At 41.1% G+C, this 27,402-nt stretch overlaps 1 protein-coding gene across 1 annotated transcript; it reads left to right on the top strand.

The window, feature by feature from the left end:
- The first annotated feature begins 11,921 nt into the window (after nucleotides 1-11,921).
- On the top strand, nucleotides 11,922-15,585 carry SNAI2 (snail family transcriptional repressor 2). The gene is made up of 3 exons (XM_058831457.1): nucleotides 11,922-12,231; nucleotides 12,827-13,372; nucleotides 14,343-15,585. Exons 1-3 carry the CDS (start codon nucleotides 12,153-12,155, stop codon nucleotides 14,522-14,524), a joined length of 807 nt encoding a protein of 268 aa, XP_058687440.1. The 5' UTR covers nucleotides 11,922-12,152; the 3' UTR covers nucleotides 14,525-15,585.
- Nucleotides 15,586-27,402: the final 11,817 nt, after the last annotated feature.

The following is a 27,402-nucleotide window of genomic DNA, read 5'->3' as shown; positions in this document are numbered from 1 at the left end:
TCATTTGTCACCTTTTCATATGTGAAAAATTGTAACCATTCACAGAAGAACTAATGAAATGTATAAAAAAAGGGTGTATGACCATTTAGGATAGAGAAGCTATGGAAAGATCTTAACAATTATGTTGAAAGAAAAAGGAAGTTTTTTAAATGTGAGATGCTCACTTGAACGTTTGAGGAATTTGAAGGAACTGAAATACTGATCCTAAAGCAATTCAGGTGGCAAAAGTCCTGTTCGCAGGATTATGCTGACACTTAGAGGTCAGTAAAGTGGAATCGAAAGGACTTAATCTGCCACCTGAAAGAGACTTCATATTTTTCAATGGCTTTTCATGATCTGAGAGATCAGTAGCCTGACATTTATTTGGTTTTCTTATTCAAAGAGAAGCATGGGTATGCTTCTCTTTGTTTTGTCGGATTCTACTGCATGAAACTTTCTTGTCATTATACATTTCACAAAGAGTCCCAATAAAAATGCTGCAACAGCAGTCCACAAACCATAAACTGTACAGAAATATCTGATCTGCACATCAAACTCATATGGTAGCTGGGAAATGCATAGAACAGCAGATATTTGCTTCTATATGCTCTGCCACTCAGTCTGACTTTCAGTGGGCTTTAAAGCTGTCTCAGTATTTGTTCATTTAATTAGGGTTTTGTTTTGGTTTTGATTTTTTCTTTTTAAGCTACCTTAGACCACAGGTTATTTTCAGGTACATCATTTTATTCCACAAGAAAAAAATGATCAAGTGAGTAAAATCACCCTGTGGAATGTAGGTAATTTGGCAGTCACTGCTGATGGGGGCACAGATCAAGTCAAATTTAAAGCAAAGTTGCCTTTCACCTCCTCAAGGATCAGCCTCTACAAACTGTTTAAGTCAGTAAAAATGTGAAAATCTCACTTCCAATCAGTCTATTCTGCATGGGGATAAATGAATTGTGAATTAGGCAATTTCAAAACAGGTAATTGCCTGAAATGAGCAATTTCTAGCAGCTGGTATAGCCAGTGTTATTACCATCATACATATTGACTCATGTATTTAAGAGTAATTAATGAGAAAACAAAACTGAAATAAAGGAAAGAAAAAGTGAAAAGCTCTTAGAGGCTCTGAAGGCCTCTCTTTTCTGTATTTTGCTCTAAACTGAATTTTGAAATTTTTCGTTGTTGATCTGTAAAATTTCAGCAAAGCATTTCATAGCTATTTCAAGTCATGAATTATGCAATAGCACATGACAGGAGAAATTCATTCATATCTCAGGAGGCACAGGAACTAAAACCTCAGCTTTTGCTTGAGAGGTTTGGGGTTTTTTTGTTCAGTGCACAATTTCTTAGAATGGCACCTCAGAGACACAAGAAAGATGTTGACCTGTTGGAACAAGTCCAGAGGAGGAGCACGAAAAATCTTTCATTGTGCACTTCCTATTTACTGTGCCAAGAGGTAAGAACACGAGCACAAAAGGTACAGGAGCAGAACGGCGGAGGGGAGAGGCACACAGAAACACGGCACCACCTCTTGCTTCTGCGGGCAGGAGGGAATTGACACAACCTTGAAGGAATTTCAGGCTGCACATTCAAGCTGCATCTCTCTCCTCCTCCCTCTGTTCCCTTCTCATCCGCATCTGAATTTTCTTCCAGACTTCACTGCACTCCAAGGCACTACTAATATCCGTATTAATGTTGTCTGTGCTTTAAAGCAGTAGTCCTGAGAACTTCATAGATGATAGGGAAATGTCACAAGCCCCATTTTAGAAATGAGAAACATCAGCTGATACAGAAACAGTAGAAATCTGCTGCAGAACAGGGACCTGTTTCTCAGGTTGATCAAACATGAAACTTTTCTCAAGATGAAGTGACTCAACCCTTAACTATATAGTTACCTTTCATCTTAAAACCCTGCTATTTGGACTCTTGTCCTATCATGAGTGAAAAAGATGTAATCTTTAAAGTTTTAAGGATGTTACTCTTCCAAGAGGAAGAGGTGTTCAAATACCTCTCCACTTGAAATACAGGCTATCACACATAGAGTGGTCCCACAAAATGTTTTCCTTCTTTAGTGAAATGTATCAGCCACAGAATGCTTGCTAGAATTGATTTTGGAACAGGCCACCTCCTTTTGCAAGTCTTTACTACTTCCACTTCAAAAGATGGAAACTGGTCATACTGGTTACTCATTCTTCTTCCTGGTGATGCCTGTAACGTGGGACTCATCATTTTCCTCTTATCACCTGTCTCTATCACATCTGCCATGGAGAGCAGTGAGATATCTGGGATCAATAGTAGTTGTTCCCCAGGTGTCATGAATATCTATATCTTCTTTAAGTCATTTACCAAGTACCTAGAGGTTTCTCAGTAGCTGTGAGGATTACAGGCTAGGAGGATAGTAATAGGTGAGAGGCTAGGACTAAAGTGAAATAGATGCTTCATAACAGTGGATGAAGCTGCAATGAGGTATTAAAGTGCAGGGGTAGCAGTGGAAAAATCTATAACCTGAGTTTTGGAAATTCACTGGCTGATTCAGAAGTTTTGAAATTACATCTAATTACAGCATAATTTGAGTAAAATACATCAATCAATTTTTATTTTTTTTTCCCTGAAAAGATATATGTCAGGACATAATACACAGTACAATGCATATAACTTGTTACCAAAAAAAAGAAGTTATAAAGAAATGTGGGTATGAGACACTAGAGAGAAATTTGTCCTGTTTAACATACCTGCATTCAACATCTTATTGAAGGAAAATATGTCCTTCAATGTAGAATCAGTCTGATTTCAAGAATATGAACTATGTCTGGATTAGCAGATGAAAGAGAGGCAAGGCACAGGATCGAAAATGTCTAAACTGCTTCATTTTTAGCATTTTCCTAGCATAGCTTTGGACAGGAAATATTAGCATCGTCTCAGCTAAGGATTAAAAATCCTTCAGCATTTAATAAGACTGTTTCTGATAGACAGCTTAGCTGTAGCTACCCTTCTTCAGGCCAGTTTACACATGAAGACATGAGTCAGCTGCAAGCCTAAACCTCAGGGCTAGCCTCTCTAGCCTCTTCCATGTAGAAACATGTATATCAGTACCTGTACATACACATCTGCGGCAATGCGGGTCCTCAGTGCCTTATCTATCTTATTCATAAACCCTACTGGCAGTGGTGAGTCCAGGTAAGATCTGCCACTCAGTCTTTTATAGCAGTGAAGCTAAAAGATACAATTCACTAAGAACTAAAATATGAGCAAGAATTGGAAGAAAAGGCACTACGCATAGCACAGACACTCCACAAGACAAAACGCAAATCCTCAGCAGCCTCTGCGGGGAAGGCTACTGAGATGCTGGTCACAGCTCTGGGGAAGAATGAGCAGTATTAAACAGAACAGGACTGCAGAGAAACACTGGTTTCATATCCCCAAAAAAGGGAAAAAATAAATACTTTCATCACAAAATTGAGGTTACTGCAATCTTCAAGTAGTATTGGAGGCATAAAAATTATCTCCCCAGAGAGTCATTCATTGTGCACTTCATACCACCTTGCAGAGCTGAATACTGATGAAACACTAATCCAGCATGGTTCTAAACATGAAGAACAGGAAAAGTGCATGAGCACTGACCTATTGCAGAAGAAATATTCAGGACCATGGAAAAGTATGCTACAGAGACATATCAGAAATTCAGCTGGTGATTCGGCCATGTTAACACAGCTTTAATTGAACTTTGAGATCAATGATGTATCCAGTTCTAGGTAATGTTCAGAGACAGCTGCAGCTCACTCCCACCACAACCAAGAGGAAGCAAAACATAAGGAGGAAAAAGTGTGGCCAAGTGCTGGTAATATGCTAGAAAACACTTTTTAAACCAGCTGTTAACACAGGAATTAAACTAACAAACAGAGTTACTATTACTTGAAACACAATACAGTACAATAGTTGATGCAAAGGTGGTACCATTGTCACAAAATATTAGTGAAGCAAACCAGCACTTCAGCTGAAATGCCATGTCTGACTGTCCACACCATGAAAGGAAAAGATAACAGTCCTTTGGTGCCATCTCTAGCAGCCTAACAGAGATGTTGTGTAAGGAGATCAACTCCTCCAGCACATACTGTAGTCAGATGAAGGCTGTCACAAGAACTAGTAAGAAACTCAAACTACAGACATCCCTCCAGTCTGGTGGAGCTGCTGAGGGAGGAAGTGGGGAGAGCAGAAAGCCCAGACACCCTCAAACTCATGGAAACCAGAGTTGGCAGCTGTATTTTTTTTTTCATTTTTGCAGTCTTTAACATTTATTATGATGGTGGAAAGCCCTCAAAAATGTCTTGGATATTTGGGAAACCTCCCATCAGGGAATGCAGCTCTGCAAAGAAGTCACTGTGTGGTAATCCTGAAGATATACTGCTTGATTTGTCTGGAACTAAAAAGGTCTCTGGTTGCAATGTTGAAAATAGATTCTGGCATGCTGAATCACCCAGTCCCTTGCAATCTGCACTACGCCTTTTGCCAGGTACTGATGAAGGGAAAAAAAAAGGCTCCAGACATCAGCCTGCCCTCAAAGCTATTCCAGCGATAACAGATAAAGACAAAACAGGACTTTCAGACATCAGGCCTGCAGCTGGCAATGATTATTGTCTAAGAAGATAGCAGAGGATACCACAGGATGTCTTTATCGAGCTTAACAGAGCCAGGAGCAGAGTACTAGTCTAAACTTAAAGATTCTGGTTCTCAGGAGATGAGAGACCTGCACTGTCAGAAATCTCTGTGGTCCTGGGATCTTCCAAATGCTCCTTGAGAAAGAAGACATTCTTAAAGTCAATGTAAGAAGTTGTAAGAATAGCCAAGTGCAGCAGCTGCCTGCAATCCAGTATATAAGCAACAGATGAAGTTAGAGAGAGAATGAAGAGTAGGCAATACAGGTGGTGAACCAGCCTTGTGTCATTATTGCTGTTTTTAAGCATCAAGGATTGCAGAAGGTCCTTAGGCCTCAAGATGAAGCAAAAGAGTAACACTGCAGCAAATCTAGTAGCTCTCATCTTCTATTGGCACAGCAAAATGATGACTTTATACTGTAACAGAAATACTAACTATGCTGCAGAGTACAGCCCCAAACACCACACCATATGCCTGAGGGCATTGTCCAAACACTTCTTGAATTCTGTCAGGCTTGGTGCTGTGAGCACTTCCCTGGGGAGCCTGTTCCAGTGCCCAACCACCCTCCAAGCGAAGAACATTTTAAAAATATCCAACCTAAACCTCCACTGACACGACTTCAGGCCATTCCCTCAGGTCCTGTCACTGGACACCACAGAGAAGAAGAGATCAGTGCCTGCCCCTCTGCTTCCCCTTGTGAGGATGTTGTAGACTGTAATGTGTTATGTAAAATACATATAAATACATGACAGAGAGGGCCCTGTGCAGACTTTGGAGCAGCCTTACAGTGCTTAAAAGGAAGACTGCAAGAAAAGGAGGGATTTTTAGAAGGTTTTATAGGACAAGAGAGAAAATGGCCTCAGACTAAAAGAGGGTAGGTTTAGATTAGGTATTAGGAAGAAATTTTTAATATAAGCTGGAAAAGGATGCCTAAAGGGGTTGGGGGTACCCTCTCCCTGGAAGTATTCAGGAGGAGGCTGGATGGGGATCTGAGCAACCTGGTCTAGTGAAATGTATTCATGACAGGGGGGTTGGAACTAGATGATTTTTAAGATCCCTTCCAACACAAATCATTCTATGACCTCTGTTGGGTGCTCACACACGCAGAGACATGCATTTACCAGAGCAAGAAATCTCATATGATGCCTTCAGTTTGCTGTAGACAGTGAACAATAACGAGGAAAATGTACACAAGTCACAGGCGGCCGTAGGAAAAAACGGGGACGCGGTTCAGCCGCCTCGTTGCCGGTGCCCCCATCAGTGAGCAGGGCAGTGATCCTGTCAGTGAGCAGGGCAGTGATCCCTGTCAGTGAGCAGGGCAGTGATCACTGTCAGTGAGCAGGGCGGTGATCACTGTCAGTGAGAAGGGCAGTGATCACTGTCAGTGAGCAGGGCAGTGATCCCTGTCAGTGAGCAGGGCAGCGATCCCTGTCAGTGAGCAGGGCAGCGATCCCTGTCAGTGAGCAGGGCAGCGATCCCTATCAGTGAGCAGGGCAGTGATCACTGTCAGTGAGCAGGGCAGTGATCCTGTCAGTGAGCAGGGCAGTGATCCTGTCAGTGAGCAGGGCAGCGATCCCTGTCAGTGAGCAGGGCAGCGATCCCTGTCAGTGAGCAGGGCAGCGATCCCTGTCAGTGAGCAGGGCAGTGATCCTGTCAGTGAGCAGGGCAGCGATCCCTGTCAGTGAAAAGGGCAGTGATCACTGTCAGTGAACAGGGCAGTGATCACTGTCAGTGAGCAGGGCAGTGATCACTGTCAGTGAGCAGGGCAATGATCCCTGTCAGTGAGCAGGGCAGTGATCCCTGTCAGTGAGCAGGGCAGTGATCACTGTCAGTGAGCAGGGCAGCGATCCCTGTCAGTGAGCAGGGCAGTGATCCCTGTCAGTGAGCAGGGCAGTGATCACTGTCAGTGAACAGGGCAGTGATCACTGTCAGTGAGCAGGGCAGTGATCCCTGTCAGTGAGCAGGGCAGTGATCCCTGTCAGTGAGCAGGGCAGCGATCCCTGTCAGTGAGCAGGGCAGCGATCCCTGTCAGTGAGCAGGGCAGTGATCCTGTCAGTGAGCAGGGCAGTGATCCTGTCAGTGAGCAGGGCAGTGATCACTGTCAGTGAGCAGGGCAGTGATCCCTGTCAGTGAGCAGGGCAGTGATCCCTGTCAGTGAGCAGGGCAGCGATCCCTGTCAGTGAGCAGGGCAGCGATCCCTGTCAGTGAGCAGGGCAGCGATCCCTGTCAGTGAGCAGGGCAGTGATCCTGTCAGTGAGCAGGGCAGTGATCCTGTCAGTGAGCAGGGCAGCGATCCCTGTCAGTGAAAAGGGCAGTGATCACTGTCAGTGAACAGGGCAGTGATCACTGTCAGTGAACAGGGCAGTGATCCCTGTCAGTGAGCAGGGCAGTGATCCCTGTCAGTGAGCAGGGCAGTGATCCCTGTCAGTGAGCAGGGCAGCGATCCCTGCCGGTGCCGCATCCCCATTTCCCGGGCTGGCCACACGGTGGGGCGGCCGGCCCGGCCATGGCTCCGCGGAGCATCCCTGTCCCGGCAGAGCCTGTGCCCAGCAGGTGGCTCTTTCCAACCACATAACGCCGTGCGAGCCCTCGCCTCGCCCCGGCATCCCCAGGACAGCTCTTTCAAATCTTTTGTTTCCCCTCGGAATAACGCAGGAGGAATAACTGGAAGGTGGGCGCTGCTTTCCGGGGTGCGATGGCTTGGGCTGGGGTGTAACACGCTTTTGGGAACGAGCGCTTGGCACAGCACTACACACACAAACGGGGCTGTAGTCGTTGGACCAGAATCGCATCGCAGTTCTTCTGCTTGAGTAAATCTGAAATAGGTCAGCTGCAGCCAGTGGAGATACTACAGATGGGAATGACAGGGGAATTTGGCCCATTGTTAAAATATCTTCATGTAGAAACAATGTAGGAAAATTGAACTATGACCAGGTTCCTTCGTTGTCGGCTAATTTGACTCTAAAATGACCCCTCTTAAGTCGGTGAAGCTACACAGGTGTGAACACAGAAGCTGGGACTGTTTGAACTGGTTGATCCAAAAGGAACTATTTTGCATCTATTAATAAATGCAAGTTTAAATTTAAGGAAAATTATTTTCATACAGATATATATATATGTATATAATACAGACAGGTTTAAATCTTTAAGAGACACACTTTAAAGGGCCTTGAACTATTGGAAAGTTCAGACTGAATTAGACTTTTGCTGTTCAATCACCGTCTCTTAAATATGTCTAAACTCTGGCAAAGTTACTGATTTTAGAAAAAAATAAATGTATTTGCAGGTGAAAAACATTCAAAATGTGGAGATTTTCTACTTGATTGGGGAAAATCTTAAAAAACACACGGATTTATTGTGACCTTATTGAACTTAGGGCCTAAAAGACTGGAGCTTGACTTGACTTCATAGCAGTCCTTCATTCAATTTGCTGCCATTTCTGCTGATAGTTCAGGTTAATATTTGGAAAGAAGATCAAAATTCAAAAGAAAAGATAATCTTAGAAATTGTTTCAAAATTTCTTAAAGCATATGTGTTGGGGTGATGGAAGAGAATTCCCTTGCCTCTTTTCCCTCTACTCTCTTAATTTTGGGTTTATTTCCCTCTGACATCCAATCTAGTCACATTTGAAATACTCCTCAGTTTCTAGGGCTGCTAAAGTTTTCATGCTTCTGAAAGTCACACCATGTCTTTACTTTCCAGGATATATCAGCTGGCACTAAAGGGGAAATATGAAAGCATGAGCTGATATGTTCCACATTCAGCTGACTATTGCAAATCCACCTTTCTTTTCCCATATTAACCATTTCACACTTTCCTTTGAAATGTAGGAGGCTTATGAATTACAAGAGCTGTGCTGTAGGTGTGAGTTACTTGAGCTTCTACCTCTTCCAGGATGAAGTCGTCACCTGCATCAATAAACCTCCAGAGCTATTTTTGGTAAGCTCCTCTGGGCTCAGTGCCTCCTGGGGGTTCTTCCAAACCTCGCTGCGCTGCCTTCCATGGACTCCGTGGCAGTCAAAATTATTAAGACTACTGCCTGAGAAATATGAGAAGAGTAATCCAACATAACTCATTTAATATTCTGAAACTGTATTTCTTGATTCTGCTGTGGTTTATCCAGATATTTGGTGTTTTCTGATCCACACTCTTGCTACTATTGATGCTTGGTAAGGACACTACTGCTGTTCTAAGAAGAATTAAGCTATTGATGGCTTAGCTTGGGCTCTTCTTCCCTCTTTGATAATAAACATAATTCTGACACCCTTCCATTTCCAGAAAATCAAGTAACAAAGTTACTGCCCTTCTCAGAAAGACGAGGAAAGGGATTTGATGGAGCTGTCAGAAATGGGGAGACTAAAGTGAAGCTCACAGTTTGTGCACAGGACCAAGTGGCCTGATGTTAAAAAAAGAAGAAAAAAAGCCATTTCTGCAGTAGGGTTGAAGCTCTGGTCCTAATCATTTAGTTGCTGCAAAGCACATGCCAATGTTTCAGGCAGCAGAATTGCTTGGATCATTTCCTACGCACTTTGCAGAGTGGCAATTAGCAGCCCAGTGGCATTAACAAGACAGCTTTACGTGAGCTTTCAAAGTAAAAACATAAAGAATCCCTAAAAGACCAAGTACTTGTAAAATGTGAGAGGGAAGCTGTAGGCCTGATTTTTCGGAGGTGGGTGCAAGGCTTTGCCTGCAGGCAGCGTGACCATCAATCAGAGCCACCCACCACCCTCCACACCTCCCTGGCTCCTCCAAGGAGGGGAAACCTCCTGACTCCTGCACTCGACCTTTGTGTTGCCTTTCCTGCATGGGGATGGATGCCACACATCTCCAAGTGCCCTCTCATCCACATTTGCCGTAAACACCCAGAACACCTGTTTGCTCTGACTCACCCACTCCTCATGCAGACTCTCCCTTTTTTTGACAGCAGACCTCACTCAGGTACTATGTGCTGCTAATATCCTTTCAGGACCGTGTAATAACATGCCTTCTATCCAATTCCTAACATCCTTCAATCAGCTCAGCCAGTGGGCTAACTGCTTACGCTCCTGTGATTTATATAAGTGCAATTAATTTAAACTGCATCACTCCGGTGCTATGCTGGTGAAAATGCCCCGAGAGGGAGAACCTCACTGGTGAATCAGACCCTTTACTTTTAACAAACACACAAAAGAACAGATCCCGAGCCAGTGAAAATCTGCATGGCTCCATTCATTTCAACACACAAACTTAAACCAGCTCAAGGTCTGAATCACAGCTCATGTAACAGACTATTTAGATACAGACTAATGCCTCACATCCTGAAATGCAATGCTTTCCCAGAGCTGGCAGGGGACAGGGACTTGTCAGATGGAACAGAGCTGAGGGAAGCAGGACCGCAAATGAAACCTTTTAAAAATGCTTTGTGGATTTGTTCATTTCTGTGGAGATGAGGAAAGTAACGGATTGTGTCTCTGCAAGCCCTGCTCTCTTTTCTGGAAAAACCACTTCTGTTCCTTTTTCCCCAGCTGCAAAGCAAGTACCTGCAAAGTCCCTTTCTTTGCCACTTTCCCTTTCCTCCCTAGCCTGGGTATGTTCCCCGCCACTTGGAAATTCATATGGCACCTTTCACTAATAGACACCAGAGTTAGATGCTGAACAGATGAATCTTTTTAATCGGCTCTGGAAAATGGCTAACATTCCCTGCACTTGTTTTGGTATTCCCCAAGATTAAGAAGTCATGCAGCTTGACAAAGCACTTTGCTCTTGCATGTCTTAACAGACCCATTGGGCTTTTTTTTTTCTCTCTCTTTTTTTTTTTTTTAATTTTCCTTCACATCTATTCCAACACCTGCTGCAAAAACGGGCTGGGGTGGTCTCTGTAAAACACCTCTCCCGAGAGGAGAGAGAGCTCCAGCGTCACACCAGCACAGCATGCTGGTATGTGCCCAGGCAGGTGTAGCTAATACACAGCGAGGGGGAAAAGGGGTGGGGAGGGCAGACCAAGAGTCAATCAGAGTGTAATTTGTGTTAGAAATTTACCAGCGTTCAGCTGTCCATATTTCCAAAATGCAAATATTTTAAAATTAAAAAACCTATCTGTGACTAAATATCTCCTCTAAATCAATCTAGATAACCAGAACACTCTGTGGCACATTTAAGAGACTTTCATCTTAAGTGAAATGCATAACATAGATTATACCTTCATAAGAAATCAAGAGGTCCTGAAATATACTAATGGAGAAGGACATTTAAGAAACATTTAAATTAGCCAGTCTATAATTTTGGGGGGTTTGCTTATCTATGCATCTCTTAGCTGCTTTGGATAATTAGGAAAATTTCCTTGGCAGTGTCCTAAGAGGATAGGCAAAAGAGTGACAGAACTACTCCCAAGGAAGGTAAGGTCGAGGTTTTGCATTCTGCAGATTTTTAAAGTAAAAGAGAAAGTATCCTTCATATGAGCAGTCTGAAGCAATATGCATATTATATAAAGACTATCGCCCTGCTCTGAAATATAATCCTCCCAAGGCTTCTTCATTTCCTTGAACACTTGCAGTATCTGTCTGGTCCTTCTGCCTGAAAGGGTGCAGGTTAGGGAGGCAGGCTGCTTGTCTCCAGCCTTTCCTAAGCACAACTATTCAAAGGCAGCTCCCAAATAGAGCAGGCATACATTCAGTTCAAAGCTTTCCATTAGTTCTGCCGGCCAACTTGCTATCTTGTAGTGTCGTGTGTGTCTGTGTGTGTTTACCCCTCCTGCTCTCAGTGAACAGTTTGTCCCATTGTAATTCTCATATCAAACATCTGGAAACCAGACTCGTTTAAAAGAAAAACAAAAAGAGAAAGAAGAATAAAAAATAAGAAAAGGGGGGAAAGGGGGTGGAGGAAAAAGAAAAGGGAGGAAAAAGGAGGAAAAGTGGGGGGGAAGGGGTAAAAAAAATGGGAGGAAGAAAGAAAGAAGATTTAGTGCCCGTGATTTATCCAGGGCTCTGTCAGAAAGAAAATATATATAGATAGATATATAGATATTTCATCTGAATCATTAAACTGACCTTTATTTTCAAGAATTTTGAGCAATACATTTTTGTAGACTGCAGTTTTGCAGAGCCACATCCCCCCACTTCGGAGCGGGGCAGCGCGCTCTACTAGAGCTCTCTCCCCCGTTCACAGCTGTCTCCAGCGGGAGGAGCTGAAACCTGAACCAAACCCTCCGACCGGGATTGGATCCCTCAGCCAGCAGCCCCAGAGCCCTCCCAGAAAAACAGCCTCTTTGGAAAAGTGCTTGAGAACATCCCGAAGCGATTGGAGGAGCGGAAAACCCTTCCCCCCTGCACCTGACTCGTGGGTATTTACAGCACTTTTGAAGGCGCCTCGGCACTGCCAGCGCTCAGGCGGGAGTGGATGGGCTGCGCGGGGCCGTAGGGACAGCAGCGGCTCCCATGCGCCCGCAGTGACACCGCGTGTGCTGCGCCGCGCCACCCGGGACCGCCGCTCCCGCCCGCCACCGCACACAGTCTGCCCAACACACAGACCCTGCCTCCAAAATGCCACGCTCCTTCCTGGTCAAGAAGCATTTCAATTCATCCAAGAAGCCGAATTACAGCGAGCTGGACACTCATACAGGTAACAGAAGGAAATCTGGTGCCGCCGCGTCGCTTCTGGGGCTGCGCTCGTTGCAGTGTTGGGGAGGGGTGGGATTGCTCTGCGGGCTGCAGGGGACGGGTTAGTTCATGGCTTGCTCTGTTTTCTCCTGCTTGCAAGGAGGGAGTTTTGAGAAATATGTCAGTGCTGACCAGAATGAATCATGAAAGTTTTCTCATCCACTTGAACTCAAGTTACTCAGAAGGGATTCGGAGTTTTCCTGTTCTGTATCTGTTGGTGGTGGAATTGAAACTTTAATTCAAATCCTTCGGTTTCACTGAAGTTTCACTGCTTCATTGTGTCAGGCTGCGCAGATTTAGAAGCAGCATGCCGCCTTGAAGGGACTCTCTAGCTGCAATTTGCCTGGGCACTGTCTCTACCCATCAGAATATATGTATGAAACATATATTTCCTGAATTCATATTTCCTGAATCCCCCTTATATTCAGATTACTGAGTGTTTCATTTATGCAGATTTTAAACCTCAAAGTGTTAGTTTTGCTGCTTTAAAAAAACAAAAAAACAAAAAAACCACAACTTTTTGGTTCTCTTGCCTTAAAATGTTCTTCTTTCTCCAGTGATTATATCCCCATACCTGTACGAAAGCTATCCAGTCCCTATCATACCACAGCCAGAGATCCTGAGCTCAGTAGCTTACAATCCCATTACTGTGTGGACTACAACTGGGCTGCTACCGTCTCCATTACCCAATGACCTCTCTCCGCTCTCTGGATACCCCTCGTCTTTGGGAAGAGTCAGCCCACCTCCACCTTCTGACACCTCCTCCAAAGATCACAGCGGTTCAGAAAGCCCCATTAGCGATGAAGAAGAGAGAATCCAGTCAAAGCTTTCAGACCCTCACGCAATCGAAGCTGAAAAGTTCCAGTGCAGTTTGTGCAGCAAGACCTATTCGACTTTCTCTGGGTTGGCCAAACACAAGCAGCTGCACTGTGATGCCCAGTCTAGGAAATCGTTCAGCTGCAAGTACTGTGACAAGGAGTATGTCAGCCTGGGAGCGCTTAAGATGCACATCAGGACCCACACGCTACCTTGTGTCTGCAAGATCTGCGGCAAGGCTTTCTCTAGACCCTGGCTACTTCAAGGACACATTAGAACTCACACTGGTAAGAGCAGGGGTTACGTTTGCAGTTTCTTGTTGCTATAACATCGGGATGCCTTTTTGCTGTTTTTCTCCACAGGTGGAAAAACCGGCAGCGTTTCTTAACTAACCTTGAAATGCGTTCACAGAATTTCAAATGGATCATTGAAAGGCTAAATCCTCCCTCTTGCAGGGAGAGGGGGAAGATGGTGGGGGGGGTGGTGTTTAGCATGGTCTCAAAACTGCAGGCCAGATACTAGCATAAATCAGCATTGCTTCCTCCATAATTTTAGGATGGTTTAGCCCATTTCCACTAGCTGAAGCTTTTGCTTTAAGGATTTTATGTTAACTTTCAGGCTTTGGAAATTGCTAACTTTGGGAAGGCTCCAGCTGACTCTGAAATCAGGAAGCAAAAAACAGGGAATGCATGAGGGGCTGCTTTCTGACTCCTTAAGCAGCTGGCAAGTTTTGCATGTGCTGCCTCAAGTCCTTAAGAATTAGAAACCCATCATCAGCAAAGTGGCTGGGTTTTTTCTATTGAAGCAGAAATGAGCTTTGAGTATAACACTGGGTACAATGTAATGTCTGTACAGCTGTTTGCTGCTTTTCAGTCAAAACCCTTGTTCCCCAGTAATTCACACAGCACTAAGCAGAAAATGTTCTATGAAAATATTTGAAAATGTTGGAAGGAGCCCAGTCTAAAAGTACTGCATGCACCTGTAGATGCAGAAGGTGTCAGCAGCTTGTTTTCAGAGACTGCGTTTTACAACATATTCTCAATAGTCTGGGGTTCTGCAAAAGAGCCAGCAGTGCTGAAAGCTGCTGTATCTGTGGCTTGATTAACTTTTTATTAGACATTTTCTTATAACAAGTTGTTTCTGCTTGTTCTTTTTTTTTCTTAGGATAAAAGCAGGTTTTACCTGTGCTAAATATGTACCTGTTTTGGTTTTTTTTCTTAAGACTTCTCCTATTTTCTCTTGATGTTTCTTTTGTAGGAGAGAAGCCATTTTCCTGTCCTCACTGCAACAGGGCTTTTGCAGACAGATCCAATCTGAGGGCTCATCTGCAGACCCACTCAGATGTGAAGAAATACCAGTGCAAAAATTGCTCCAAAACTTTCTCCAGAATGTCTCTTCTGCACAAACATGAGGAATCTGGCTGCTGTGTAGCACACTGAGTCATGCAGTCAATGTTTACCTGGACTCAATGCATTTCTCCACTTCTGTTCCAAATGATAAGTGGAAATCCAAAGGCGTTTTCTTGTCTACTTTTCAGCCAAAAAAAAACCCCAAAAACCCAAACCGAAAAACAAAGAAACCAAAACACCACCAAACAAGAAAATAAACTAGTGGAAGAACTTAGAATGTCAGTAGAAATGAGCTTTAAGTAGTTTCTGTTCTGCCATACATTTGCATTCTTAAGTGTGAATTCTGAAATAGGGGGAAAGACGCCATGCATGACATTTCAAGTAGATCTAAAGGAAGAAGCATTATCAGCTTTCTTTATAGATGAAGCCAAATGTAGGTCATCTTTTCTTGCTTAGAAAAGGCTTCAAAGTTAACAATACATTCCTGCCAAGCCATTTCAACCAAAGAAACAGTATTTTAAGTGGAAATTTTAATGAAAATACTACCCAAATCATTTTTGCTAGACACCATTTATCTCAGGTGCCTTAAAAAGTATTCCAAGTTTACCTTAGTAAATGTTTAATATTATTCATTGCTGTGTTTTTTTATTTTATTTTATTAGAAGCCAAGGCCTTCATTAATGACCTGAAATGCTTTAAAACTGCATAACTAAAAGAGGGAAAAAAGTATCAGAGAATGTACGAAAAAATTAAAAGCCACAAATTAACTGCATGTGCCTTAAAAATAAATAAATAAAAAAAGATAATACTGTAGCTTCAAACATTCCTGGTGCATGCTTGACCATTCTTTAATATGGAATAGTTCCTCTAAACTTCATTTTTGTTTTAAAAAACGGGAATAAGTGCAAGAGAGGGGATCCACGGGAGTTTTACAATTATTTTTTTTTAAATGCACAAAGGAAATGCAATATTTTCAGCATTACCCCTCCAAGTGCCTTTTTTATTGATGATTTTGTAAAGTATGTGGACATAATGTAAATATTTTTATTTTTATATGATTGAATGTGTTATGAATGAAAGCAAATTGTTGCCCATAGCAGCATCTATAGATAACTTGAAGAAAGTGTGAAGTGAAATTGATGTTGTTTTCTAGCCACTTTTTTACAATAAACATTTTTAAGTAAGATTTCTGTTGTTTTGTCTAATTAAACAACTGTGTGCGTGCTTTGGAACATAGAAAAATGTGAATGTCTCCAGATGACCAAATGAAGACAAAGGTGAATTTCAGATGTGAATATTTACTCCACAAGTTCTAAACATTAGAAAATAATATATATGTTGCATTTTAAAAGATTTTAAATCTTACAGCACATTTTCCTAATTTGTGCTTTAAAGCACTTGCTTTTCCCTTGCAACAGTCTGACAACATTGTGAGATATATTTTATCAAAAACATTTAAGAGCAATGCATTTTTCTTGCATTTTAACAGATGAAAGGATGCTATTAGAGAGGCCTTACAGTACTTCCCCTGAGACTTTCACATCAGGGAATATGGGCCTGATCCAAAATTCATTAAAGTCAGTGGAGCCTTACAGGAGTTCAGCAATGTTTGCATGATGCTCTTTTAAAGCAGTAGTCAAGTCACAGTACAATATACTTTATATGGCAATTTAAAGATGATTAAAGATATTTTATTAAAATGTCTTACATATCAGAACTATCAAGTGAATGCATTCCAACTGTGTATCAGCTAATATATCACAGGAAAGAAATTATTCCATAATAAAAAGTAGAAATCTTTTTTCTTCAGGTGATTTGACTAAGTACTCCAAGACCTGAACTACATGAAAGTATTACAGCTTCAACAAGTCATGTCTCATCGTTACTGACTGGTGTGAAACAACACCATTTTCAACTTTTAGCAAAGTACAAAGCTAGAGAACAGATGAGCATCAGCTGGCATCCAGTCTGAAGACCCTTACGGCTGCACTAAGGTACCAACCAGAACAAATAATAGCAAAAATAAAATTCCAACAATTTACCAAGAATGTTACTGATGTGTAAACACAAGGTGAACATTTCTTGAAAAAAGTATGTTTCAGCAAAATAATGCATTAGATCATACATGTCTTCTGACTCCTCCAGCCCAGTTCTGGAGGAGGGCTTTCAGCAGGACTGCACTGGAATAATGCAGGCAATAGGCAGAAGTTTTGAACCTTTTCTCCACAGAAAGCATGATACTGAAAAATGAAGCTCAAATTAAGCTTTCATATTCTTCAAGCATTATAACGATTCCCTAGGAGCTGATTTTTTTTTGTTGTTTGTTTCAGGAAATAGCTGGACAGTTCAAGAAAGATAGAGTTAGTGGGAATTTGTGAGGTAACATTTCAAAATGAACACATGAAGGCATCAAATACCCTTGAAAAGTTTCATGTGGTTTCTCTATTGATTTACACTTCCATGTCATTTACTTTGAAGTTTGTAGGCTCCAGCAGCTCTTTGTGCAGCTCCTTCTTCCCAGAACAAAGTTTACTGGAGTATGAGTAAAGCTCTGGCAGTCAACAGCTATTTGTACTGTTCTAGGTTTGCTCTCCTGTGCTGTGCCACAGAGATGTTTCCATTGTTTTAATTCACACTTCAAATTCTCTACACCCATAGTAAATTAAACAGTGTAAGAGCTTGACTTGAGTGAGTGGAAATGCTACTGCTGTCCTCAAGGGAAATCTGATGAAAACTTCATCAAAATACAGTATGCTAAACCAAACACAAGTGGAACTGGTCTGATTTGGAGATGACAATTAAGATATGCTACTTTGCATGCCTGTAACACCTGTACTCATAAAACACAAAGATGGGAAAGGCTAGAAGCTCTTTTGGCTCATCTTTGTAATTGAAAGAGAGCACTCTATCACAGATCCCAGCTCTCTGTCCAGTTGCAGCATAAACTTCCCAAGCAGCTAAATTTCTCTGCTTTTCCTGTGTGACTGCTTTCTACTCCCTGTCAAGACATTCTCCAAAACATATCCCATTAATAGTTTTACCTCATTACCTTAGAAATGCCCTTCTGCACCTGCACAAGCTATTTATCAATGTAAATTGAATTCTGTTCTGAGCTGCTGGTTGATGAGTCCTATGACTTTCTCAAGACACGATGGAGAAGCTCCCTCCAAGGTCAAACATTTTTCACAACGTATCTCTTATTCTATGTAAGATTATAAAAATAATCTTTTAAACTTTTAAAATCTTTCTTAGGGAAACATGGTCCCTGCACTCTGAATATCCTCACTGCTTCTTTTCTGAAATCTGTCACTTTTTTTTACTTTTTTTTTTTTTTTTTTTTTTACAGAATGTGGTCCAGGTCCTTCCTTTAGGATGTTCTGTCAACCTACTTTCGATGTTCTTTCAGTGTTCAGAGAAGAGTAAAATCATCTCAGTGCTTGTGAAGCTACAAGTTAAATATATTAATTTCTCAAGGCTGAAGGCAATAATTGATTCACTTTGGTTTTCCTGTCTTTCTTGACTTGCTTCTGTTTGGGCACGCTTTTCACTTCAGAGGCTGCAGAATGAAGGGAGATGTGCATGCAATGAAGACAGAACAAAGTACACTGTTAGGCTCTAAGCACTGCAATTATCCTACCATGTAATGCAGAGTTAGGAAAAGCATATATTGCACTCACCAAAGGGTTAAAAGAAGGGCCTTTCAGATTAAGGGACCATGAAATCTTTCTTCTGTATTTTGCTCTATTATTTGGATTATTATAGTTCCTATTGTCATTAAGTAAACTCAGGGCCTATTACTCTAAGCCCCATAAAATCATCTAAAAATGAAACACTGGAAAGATCCAATAATTCCAATTAAAAAGAAAACAATGGGAAACCTGGTAATTTAATTCTGATGTCTTGTGCTACAGCTGATTTCCTCTGCTACAAAATTAATCAATGCTTAATTTGAAAACATTTTATTATTTTTGAATAAGACATTTTCAGTTACAAGTATTATTGCTTTGGAAATAATGGGTTTTACTAGCTGTCCCAAGTGCTTGATTTTGTCTCTTTGAAGTAGGCATTCTAAAAGTTAAATTATATTAATTATAACTCTGATTCACAGAAATATGAGGAGTGGAAGGTGAGAAGTACACTCCAACCTGCACATATTGTAGTATTAAATGATAGCTGCAAGAAATAAGAACAGATTGTTTGAGTGAATCATGGATCATGGAATGATTGAGGTGGGAAATCACCTCTGCATATTGACTACTTCAACCCCCCTGCTCAAAACAGGGTGGGGAAAGCAGTTTACCCAGGACTTTGTCCAGATGGGGTTTTGATAGCTCAAAAAATGGAGACCACATGACCATTCCAGACAACCTGTGCCAGTGTTCAGTCACATTTATGGTGCCAAAATGCATTTAAATGGAATTTTCTATACTTCAGATGGTGTGCACTGCCTCTTTTCCTGTCACTGGGCAGCACTAAGAGTCTGACTGTATTCTTCACTCCCTCACATCAGGAATTTATACACATTAATAAGATCTTCCTTGAGCTTTTTCTTTTCAAGAAATCTCAGTGACTCCAACATGAGAGATGCTCCAATCTCTTAATTACCTCTGTGGTCCTTCACTGGACTCCGGTATTCTTATGTCAGCCTGGTACTGGTCGGCCTAGAACTGGACCTAGTGCTGCAGATGGGCTGCACCAATGCTGAGCAGAGGTGGAAATACCATTCAGATTCTCATGGGAGGCTGACAGGATGCATAAAATTTGTGGGAACAGCCAAAGCAGTAGAAAACAATCAAAAATTGCATTCTCTGTTGCTTCTTCCCAAAAATTTTCATTCATTCTAAATACATACAAAGTCCTCAGGAACCTTGAAGGTGTGGAGTGTGGGACTGTGTTTTCCAGGGACAGCAAGAATTGCCCTGTCCAGTTGCAGATTACAGCATAAGGGTGCCTCAGCCAAACCAGACTAGAGATTTTAAAAAAAGAATTAACAAGTGCATAATGATGCTGGTTTTACATATTTGGCAGTTTGGTCATCTGGTTCCTCTTAACTTATCTTTTCAATTCTTCAAGAATGCCATCCAAACCAATGTTTTCTTCTTCTGACGCACTCACCATTTTGGGTACAAAAACATAAGTGCTCATTCATGGCCCTCCTTCTTTTGTTGTCCCCTCATCTCTGCAAGACAAAAGTTATGTAACAGTTGATTTCTGTTACATCTGTCATGTCTATCCCTTTTACCTGGGTATTGAATATTCCCATCTCTTGTTTGTGTACCTCTTTGTTCTACTGCCCAGTACATACGCTAAGTAGCTGCAAGGATGAAGATCACAGGCAGCCCTTACTAAGAAGGAATAAAAGACCTTTTATATCTTTCAGTTATACAAACATATTTTTAATTTATTTTTTTTTATTGTCAAAAGAAGACATGGAAAACAGGAATCACATGAATACCAGCTCAAATTCACATGTTTCCAGTATTTTTAGTAGCCTTCACTCTGCAAACTCTGTAAAGGAAGAGCAACTGAGGTACAGGCAGATATTCACACTTTTTTGCCACACAAATAGACATAGAGCTGCACATTCAAACACGAAATTCTTTCACTTCAGCCCTGGCTTGGGGGATCTATTTCAGAAGGTCCCTCAGAGAGGTCCCTCATTTTGTTGCTAGAGCACCCCTCAATTGAAAAGTGGATTTAAATACAAACACAAGGATGCTGTCTAGAAGGACAAAGTCAAAGGAGGGTTTCATTCAAGCTGTTTGTTCACCCACTCGGTGTAGGAATGACTGAGAATGCCACACATTCTGGATCAGAATAGTTTCCTAGAAATTTATCTTTATTTTATTTATCCTATAGAACAGAGCCTTTTGCCTGACCAAAGGAGACTACGGAAAGCCGTTCTTCTCTTTGCAAAGCCCCTATTTTCTCCTTGCCTCTCATGTTTTAGCCTGTTCTGTTACTGCTTTCTCTGCCTTCCATAGGAGCCATCTCCTTCCCAGATGTGTCTAACAGGGAGTAAGAGTCAGGGGATCATGGATCTTTTAATGCTGGAGAGATGTGGGCACTGCTGTAGCTTCTACACAGCCCTAGACATGAGGATGAACAACAAATGTTCCCTGCTGGGCCATCAAATGGCAGCAGCCCCTGACCATCACCTCTCCACACCTTTTCAAAGCCATGACCTGGGAATGCAGGAGCTTGGTCTCACAGATTCCTCTCAGAGAAGTGCCTACATCTTGCTGAGTCCAGTGGGCTCCCAGTACAAGCTCTGAACATCTGAGTACCATCAGACATCTGCTAAGTCGCTAATAAGAAGCAGTTAAAGTATAAAGTTGCACTGCAATTAGCTCAGATTTTGCACATGTCCCTAAACCAAAGAAAATTCCTTTGAATGTAACCTGCCCTCTCATGTGGGCTGGCAGATCATCCACAGCTGACAATGAGTAAAGAGTTAGAAGAATGAAAAGTGACAGTTATTAAGTAACTTCAGTGAAAATTGAATGAAAAACAATCAGCAACTCAAAGTAATAATATTATGCATAAAAGACTAATAAAAATCCTCCCATCTCAGTTAAAGCTTCACTGTATTTGGCATTAAGTCATTAATTTTTTACATTTTTAAGCATTATAAAAAGATATTTTGCAAGACAGTTCACCAAGATTTATAGCAAAGTATTCACTATTCATCTGTAATACATGAAACCAGGCCAGGTTGCTATGTCCTAAGGAAATTGGAAAAAGAACCTTGTGACTCGTGATGGACATTTTGTGGTGTTTTTAAAACAGCTTGGCATCTCAGCCCAGATCCTAACTAGTTCTGACTGGACAAGGCCAACATTCAAAAACAGTCAGGATTTTTTGACAGCTCTCACTTAATGACAGAAAAATCGGTTTTTATTTGGAAAATGGCTTTCTGCTCCTAGGTAGTTTCAAGAAATTGCTCTACCCCTCTTCTCTGTACCCACTTTACTAAGTGTTGGCAGAAAAAAAGACATAGTTGCAATTGCCGATAATTCAATTTCCCAGGGACCTTTTCTCAGAGGTTTGAAAGTCATGGATGCAGTTTGGTGGTCACAGCAGATGACTGAGAGCTGTTCCCGAATATTTGAACCCAAATGCTTTGTTAGTCCACAGACAAATACACCAGCTTGTCATACAGGGATTCTGGGAAAAGGATAAGACAAAAATGGTCCCAGGGACTGTTGAAATGTCAGCCTTCAATTAATAGGAGGCCATGGTAGTTAGAAGATATTTACAAGCAGTAAATATCAATTACAAATAATCTTCCAGGTCTTCTGTACCAGGAAAAACTCAAAAAATCAGCACTGCTTAGCTCTAAGAAATTTTTACTCCAGTTAAGACTGATCTGATAAATTAGGTATGTCTCATCATTGCTCTTATTGCTACAAAATATAGTCAGAAGGCTGTAGTAGATTTTTTTAATTCCACATGTAGAAACTACTAGTAACAAGAACATCCAAATCATGATACACTATATACATTTTTGTATCTATATAAAAACAAGTAAAATTAAATATGCAGAATTAAAGTTGGGGAAATACTTTAATAAACAGCCCTGCTTCAATGCTGATAAGTTTTTATGTTAGCCTAAAACTTATAAATAAAAAAAAAAAAAAAAAAATAAATAAATAAATAAATAAATAAATAAAATAAAATAAAATAAAATAAAATAAAATAAAATAAAATAAAATAAAATAAATAAAATAAAATAAAATAAAATAAATAAAATAAAATAAAATCCATTGTTTTTCAGCTTTTAAAAGGAGGTATCCCAGATATAGGATTCTTTTCCAGTTTAAAAAAAATCAGACAAGGAGTATGCTTCCTTTTGCCCAAAATGGCATAGGTCCCTGAAGGACATTCCATTATTTTGACACTCATGATAGAAAGCTCCTACAGTTTTTATGTCTAGGTGTGCCATTCTGGTGGAAACAATTCTATGCACAGGGCATTCTGGGATTGTCCCATACAGTGGTTTTCTTTCCTTGAACTTTGCATCTACCCCTGCCAAAAGGCTTTGAATCTACATGGACACTTGCTGACACAAATGCAATAATTCTTTGCTGCAGTGTAATCCCATTTACTGCATCACATATATTTGTTTTGATATATATTCTAAGAAGGGAGCATAGCCAGAAGCCTGCAAGCCTATGTATCTTGTTCTTCCTAAAACACTAACCTATTTAGAGCTCTATGGATCCTTTCTTCTAGTAAGCCCCTTTTTCCTGCCTCTATAATTGCCCAGGCTAGAGATGGATCAGAATTATCTATGCCTTTCTTGCCTTTTCCTTCACTGCTACAGTTTCTATGTTAGGCTAACAATGATGAGGTTGCAATTCTCAGCTTCTGTGGTAAATTTATAGCCTTTTTAACATCTTTCTCCTTGGTCTTTGTTACATACTAATGGAAAGAATGCACAATATGGACTAATTATTTAGGCCAAGTACAAGTGATTTTTGAAAATATAATTCCTCACCATTTTTCAGATAACTTCAGATTAATTAGATCTGAGCTCCTGTGTGTTTGAGAAATGTTTTCTGTTCATCTTTGTGTTCTGGTTTCAGCTGGGAGATAATTAATTTCCTTTTTAGTACTTGTTAAAGTACTCTGTTTTGGATCTATTATGAGAGTAATGTTGATAACACACTGTTGTTGTTGCTAAGTAAATCAAGGACTTTTCAGCCTCCTGTGCTCTTCCAGCAAGCAGCTGCACAAAAAGACAGGAGAGAGCACAGCCAGGACAACTTACCTGAACTGGCCAAAGGGATATTCCTTACCACAGAACAGCATGCCCAGTATATAAACAGGGGCATTGGCTGGGAGGTGCCAACCATAACTCAAAAATTGGCAGCACATCGGTCAGCAGGTGGTGAGCAATTTTATTGTGCGTCACTTATTTCTCCTGGGTTTTATTCCTCTCTCTTTTTCTCTTTACTTTTCATCATGCTTTTAATTCTGTATGAATTATCAAACTGTTCTTAACCTACCAGGAGCACTACCTTTTTTCTGATTCTCTTCCCCACCCCACCAGGCATGCAGAAAAATGAGAAAGTGACTGGTGTGGTACTTAGCTGCTGACTGGGGTTAGATCACGACACTTTGGTAAATGCCTTTCCACCATGCTTATATCTCCCTGTTTAAAATAAAAAGTAAAAATTTCATAAGAGATCTCTGGAAGGCAACATGAAACAATGGCTATTCTCTTTGCACTTTAAGCTGATATGTTCGAGAAGGGAACTGCTGCATGTAAAATGCTTGCTGCTTTGACCCTGTGAGAAGAAGTGTCATAGTTCTTAAAATAAATGCCTGCTTACTTCTTAGGTCACTAATGGAGAGGAAGGATCTGTTCTGTGGCATTTGTAAAAACACAAATATGTTGCCATCACATGAGTGTTTTTTGTCCTCGCCTTTAAACAGGAAACAGTTTTTAGGACTTCCAGTCCAGATAATCTCTTACTCGCATTGCTTTGCTCCTAAACATAAGAGAGTTTTTGTCTGAGAAAGATCTTAGAATCTGGCATTGTACTTTTTTTAAGGAGCCCATAACTAGAATTGCAGCATATATTACCTACACAGATGAGCACTCTAGTACAGTATCCATGCAGTCCCTCATTTTGAAAGAAGGAAGATGTATTTTGAAGGGGTACCATGTGATGTCAAACCATGCATTTACATTGCTCCTTCGCTGACAGGTTATGACCAAGTCAAACTGTTCAGGAGCACAGCTCTCTCCTCCCTTGAACCAGAGCCACTCTTGTGAATGACTTGTCCTTTAGCCTTATTCCCATGCTCTTTTAATCTCTGGTAGTGGTGCCTAACATGTGCCAGGAGCTATCATGCTCTGATCTGGTGCAGCTGGGAAAAAGAGCAGGCCAGTATTTCAGTGAAGTATCCAAAAACAATCCTTCTCTCCAGGAGATTTTGCTGATGTAACTGTGCAGCACACTCCACCAGCATATACACAACTAATAATGACTAAGTGTCCAGCAGTGCTTTCCCTGGTTGACCAAGCACATGACCAACTTGCAAGCTAATAACACACCACTAGACTTTAACTTTTGTCAGTATAGAAGTGTTGGAGGAGAAAAGGCAAAAGAGAGAGAAGAAAGCATAAAAACATCAGTGCTACAGTCTTGGGAAAAGTTCCTGACACAGACCTGATCTGAGTCTAAGGACAGCACATCTTACACACCTTGCTCCCAGGATTTGGCCTAAAGTATAGCCCAGACATTAATGCTTAAGTGGTAGGATTTTGACATGGCTTGTGATAAGAATTAGGGTCAGAAAATGTTCATTTAATGGGAGAAAAAAAGCTGGAAACATATCATCTCATGGTGATACTACAGCAAATATATGATAGTTAATCCTTTGCTTTCATTTTATTTATTCCTTGCCTGGTTTTAGTGAGGATGAATAATGTCCATGTCTTGTAACACCTCAGTAATAGTTCAGGAGGATTGCTGTGACCCTTCCTGGTTGGACCAGTACTGATTAGCTGCAGATTTCGATGTGTGATCAGGTGACAAGCCAGGCTTGCAGAGTCTGAACTGTTGCAGTTGCTGTTGAGGAATGTAAAATGACAATTTCTGCTGCTCTTTAAAGGGAAAACTTCTAAGTTGGTAGAAATGTAGAGTTGAAATGAAATGCATTTCTTTAGTTACTCCTGATTTAGATTTTGCATGTCACTACATATGCATGGACTATGCTGAGCTAGGAATGCTGCATTCAGCTAGGAGATAATATTTGAACCACCCAGTAACTCATGCCAAAGACAAATCTTTCAAGGTAATCTAAAATGTAGACTTCTTAACTGATGTGAAAGGCAGCCTTCCTGTTTTAAATTACAAGTTGTGAAAAGAGAGTTACATTGTCAATCAGACAGCAAATGGTGCTGCACTGGCCTTTCTAGAAAAACAAGTGATGGGTAATAAATTACTTTATGGTAGGATTGAATTAAAAACAAAAAATCCTTATCAGTGCAATATGTTTTCTGGTCCACCTGGACTCATCTGTTTTAATCTGTTCCAGCTATGTTACATTTCCCATTTTTTTAATTTAAACAAGCCCTTTTAAGCATATATGTGTATGCATACATACAAATGTGAGTACATATATACATGGAAGATTTACATGAAGACATATACATGGAAGGATTTTCTGCACATAAGCAGAGATAGAATTAAAGTGACACTGTAAATGATAATTTTTTTTTTTGAGCAGTATTATTAATATGAGGCACATTCCCATTCTCTCTATTCAAAAATCTTGTGTTTTATTTAAAAAAAAACAGCTTACAAAGTGTCTCTTGTTCCTATAGTTACCCAGAAAAGAGCAGACTTGACAGCAATCAAGTGTAACCAGTAGACTTGTAGTCACCTTCAAGCAGCTGAAAAACAGATTGCAATGGCAGACAACTCTCAAAGAGAAGTATTGACATGCTTCATTCAGAAAGGCTTCCATAGGGACAGTCCCCAAGGACATGACAAATATTACCAGAGGAACCCGTTGTCTGGCTGACCAAAGCATGGAATGAAAGCATAGGAGAACACCATAGTGAAGATCTTCACCATTTAATGTGACCTTTTATCTTAGTGTTGCAGGCAACAGCCTGCTAGATTACATTTGTAAAAACAGAAAACTTTCACTGGGAGTAGCATCTTCTTGGAAGGTTTCTGATATTCTCAACACTGAAAAAAATAATGTTGTTTCCACCTTCCCTTTCCATTCAGTTCTTGCTTCTGAGCCACATAAAATGCATGGCTCAATGAACTGTCCTGTGGACTGATTTCCAGAGCCAACATGCTGGCACATTGTTCCCATACTAGTCAAGAAATCTTCCTTATGCTTATGGAATACAGTCAGGTTTTATTGTCTACTCAAACTTTTCCCTGACTCTAATGGCAGCACATGACTACAATGTCCCTGTGTAGGTTTACCATGCACCTGCATTATCCTTTCTCTAGCTGAAATTAAGTTGGGACACAGCTGAGGTTTTGGGGTTGGATTTCTCCTATATGTTCAGCAAGCCTCAGCAGAGCAAAATAAAGAGCCAGGTATCTTCCTGTGCACATTAATATGTCATGTGTGCTCAGGAAATCTGATCCATTCAGGAAACACTGGTCTTACCAGGTGTGAGCAATACAGCTGTGCAAAGCACTCACAGCATCACATCAGACCTATTCCAAATTTGCACTGAAGCCAGAATTCACATGAAACTATGAAGTTTTACATTTTCTAAACACTCTGAAACCTTCTGGAAAATCAAGACCAATATAAAAATCCTACTTCTACACAGATGCTCTGAAAAAGAGCATCTTTTAACAGAGATAACGATGAGAGATAAGACTCCTCTTACACATGCAAAGGATAATCATCACAAATCCAACCCTCCTTCATCCACACCTCAGCCCAGGAGCTGTGAATTATAACCTCTCACCCCATACAGCACACAATCAGCATCCAGCTGCCAAGTGCAGAGCTAGTTTCATGCTGGAGTTTTCAAAGCACCAGGTTCCAGTGAATAGACACAGTCTTCTCTTTTCTGGCTCCCCACTAAGTAGTGGCTGCAGAACATGCCAGACAAATGCTGGAAAGGTCAGGGGGTAATGGCTAACAGGAAAGCCGATTCTCAAGGCTCTATCCACAGGACAGGGTGGGTGCATTTCCCTGTGTACCCCACAGACCCAGTCTCTAGGTCCACATCTGGCCACATTCACACTGTGCATCAGGGCAAAACATGGGTGGGCAAAGTCACTTTCCTACAGAGGAAATCTTGATCATATAAACAAGGTGTGTTTCAGTAGGTTTCCTCTCCTACAGTAGGGGACAACAAACACTGTAATGTGGGAATTTGCTCCTGAGTCTAGTTGGAGCCATTGTATCCCAAATTTTATTAATATTGTATCTACTTTCTATAGACCAAAGGTCAAAAATGTTTCTGTCAA

This window comes from Poecile atricapillus, chromosome 2 (genome assembly GCF_030490865.1).
Source record: "Poecile atricapillus isolate bPoeAtr1 chromosome 2, bPoeAtr1.hap1, whole genome shotgun sequence".
NCBI classification, from domain to species: domain Eukaryota; kingdom Metazoa; phylum Chordata; class Aves; order Passeriformes; family Paridae; genus Poecile; species Poecile atricapillus.
Note: the sequence above shows the minus strand (reverse complement) of the source record. Positions and strands in the feature narration are given on the sequence as shown.

Bases quoted from the DNA above. Each gene is read 5' to 3' on its own strand.
- SNAI2 (XM_058831457.1), top strand. From the start codon at position 12,153: ATGCCACGCTCCTTCCTGGTCAAGAAGCATTTCAATTCATCCAAGAAG. The intron at 12,232-12,826 runs GTAACAGAAGGA...TTCTTTCTCCAG, and splicing joins CGAGCTGGACACTCATACAG to TGATTATATCCCCATACCTG. The intron at 13,373-14,342 runs GTAAGAGCAGGG...TTTCTTTTGTAG, and splicing joins ACACATTAGAACTCACACTG to GAGAGAAGCCATTTTCCTGT.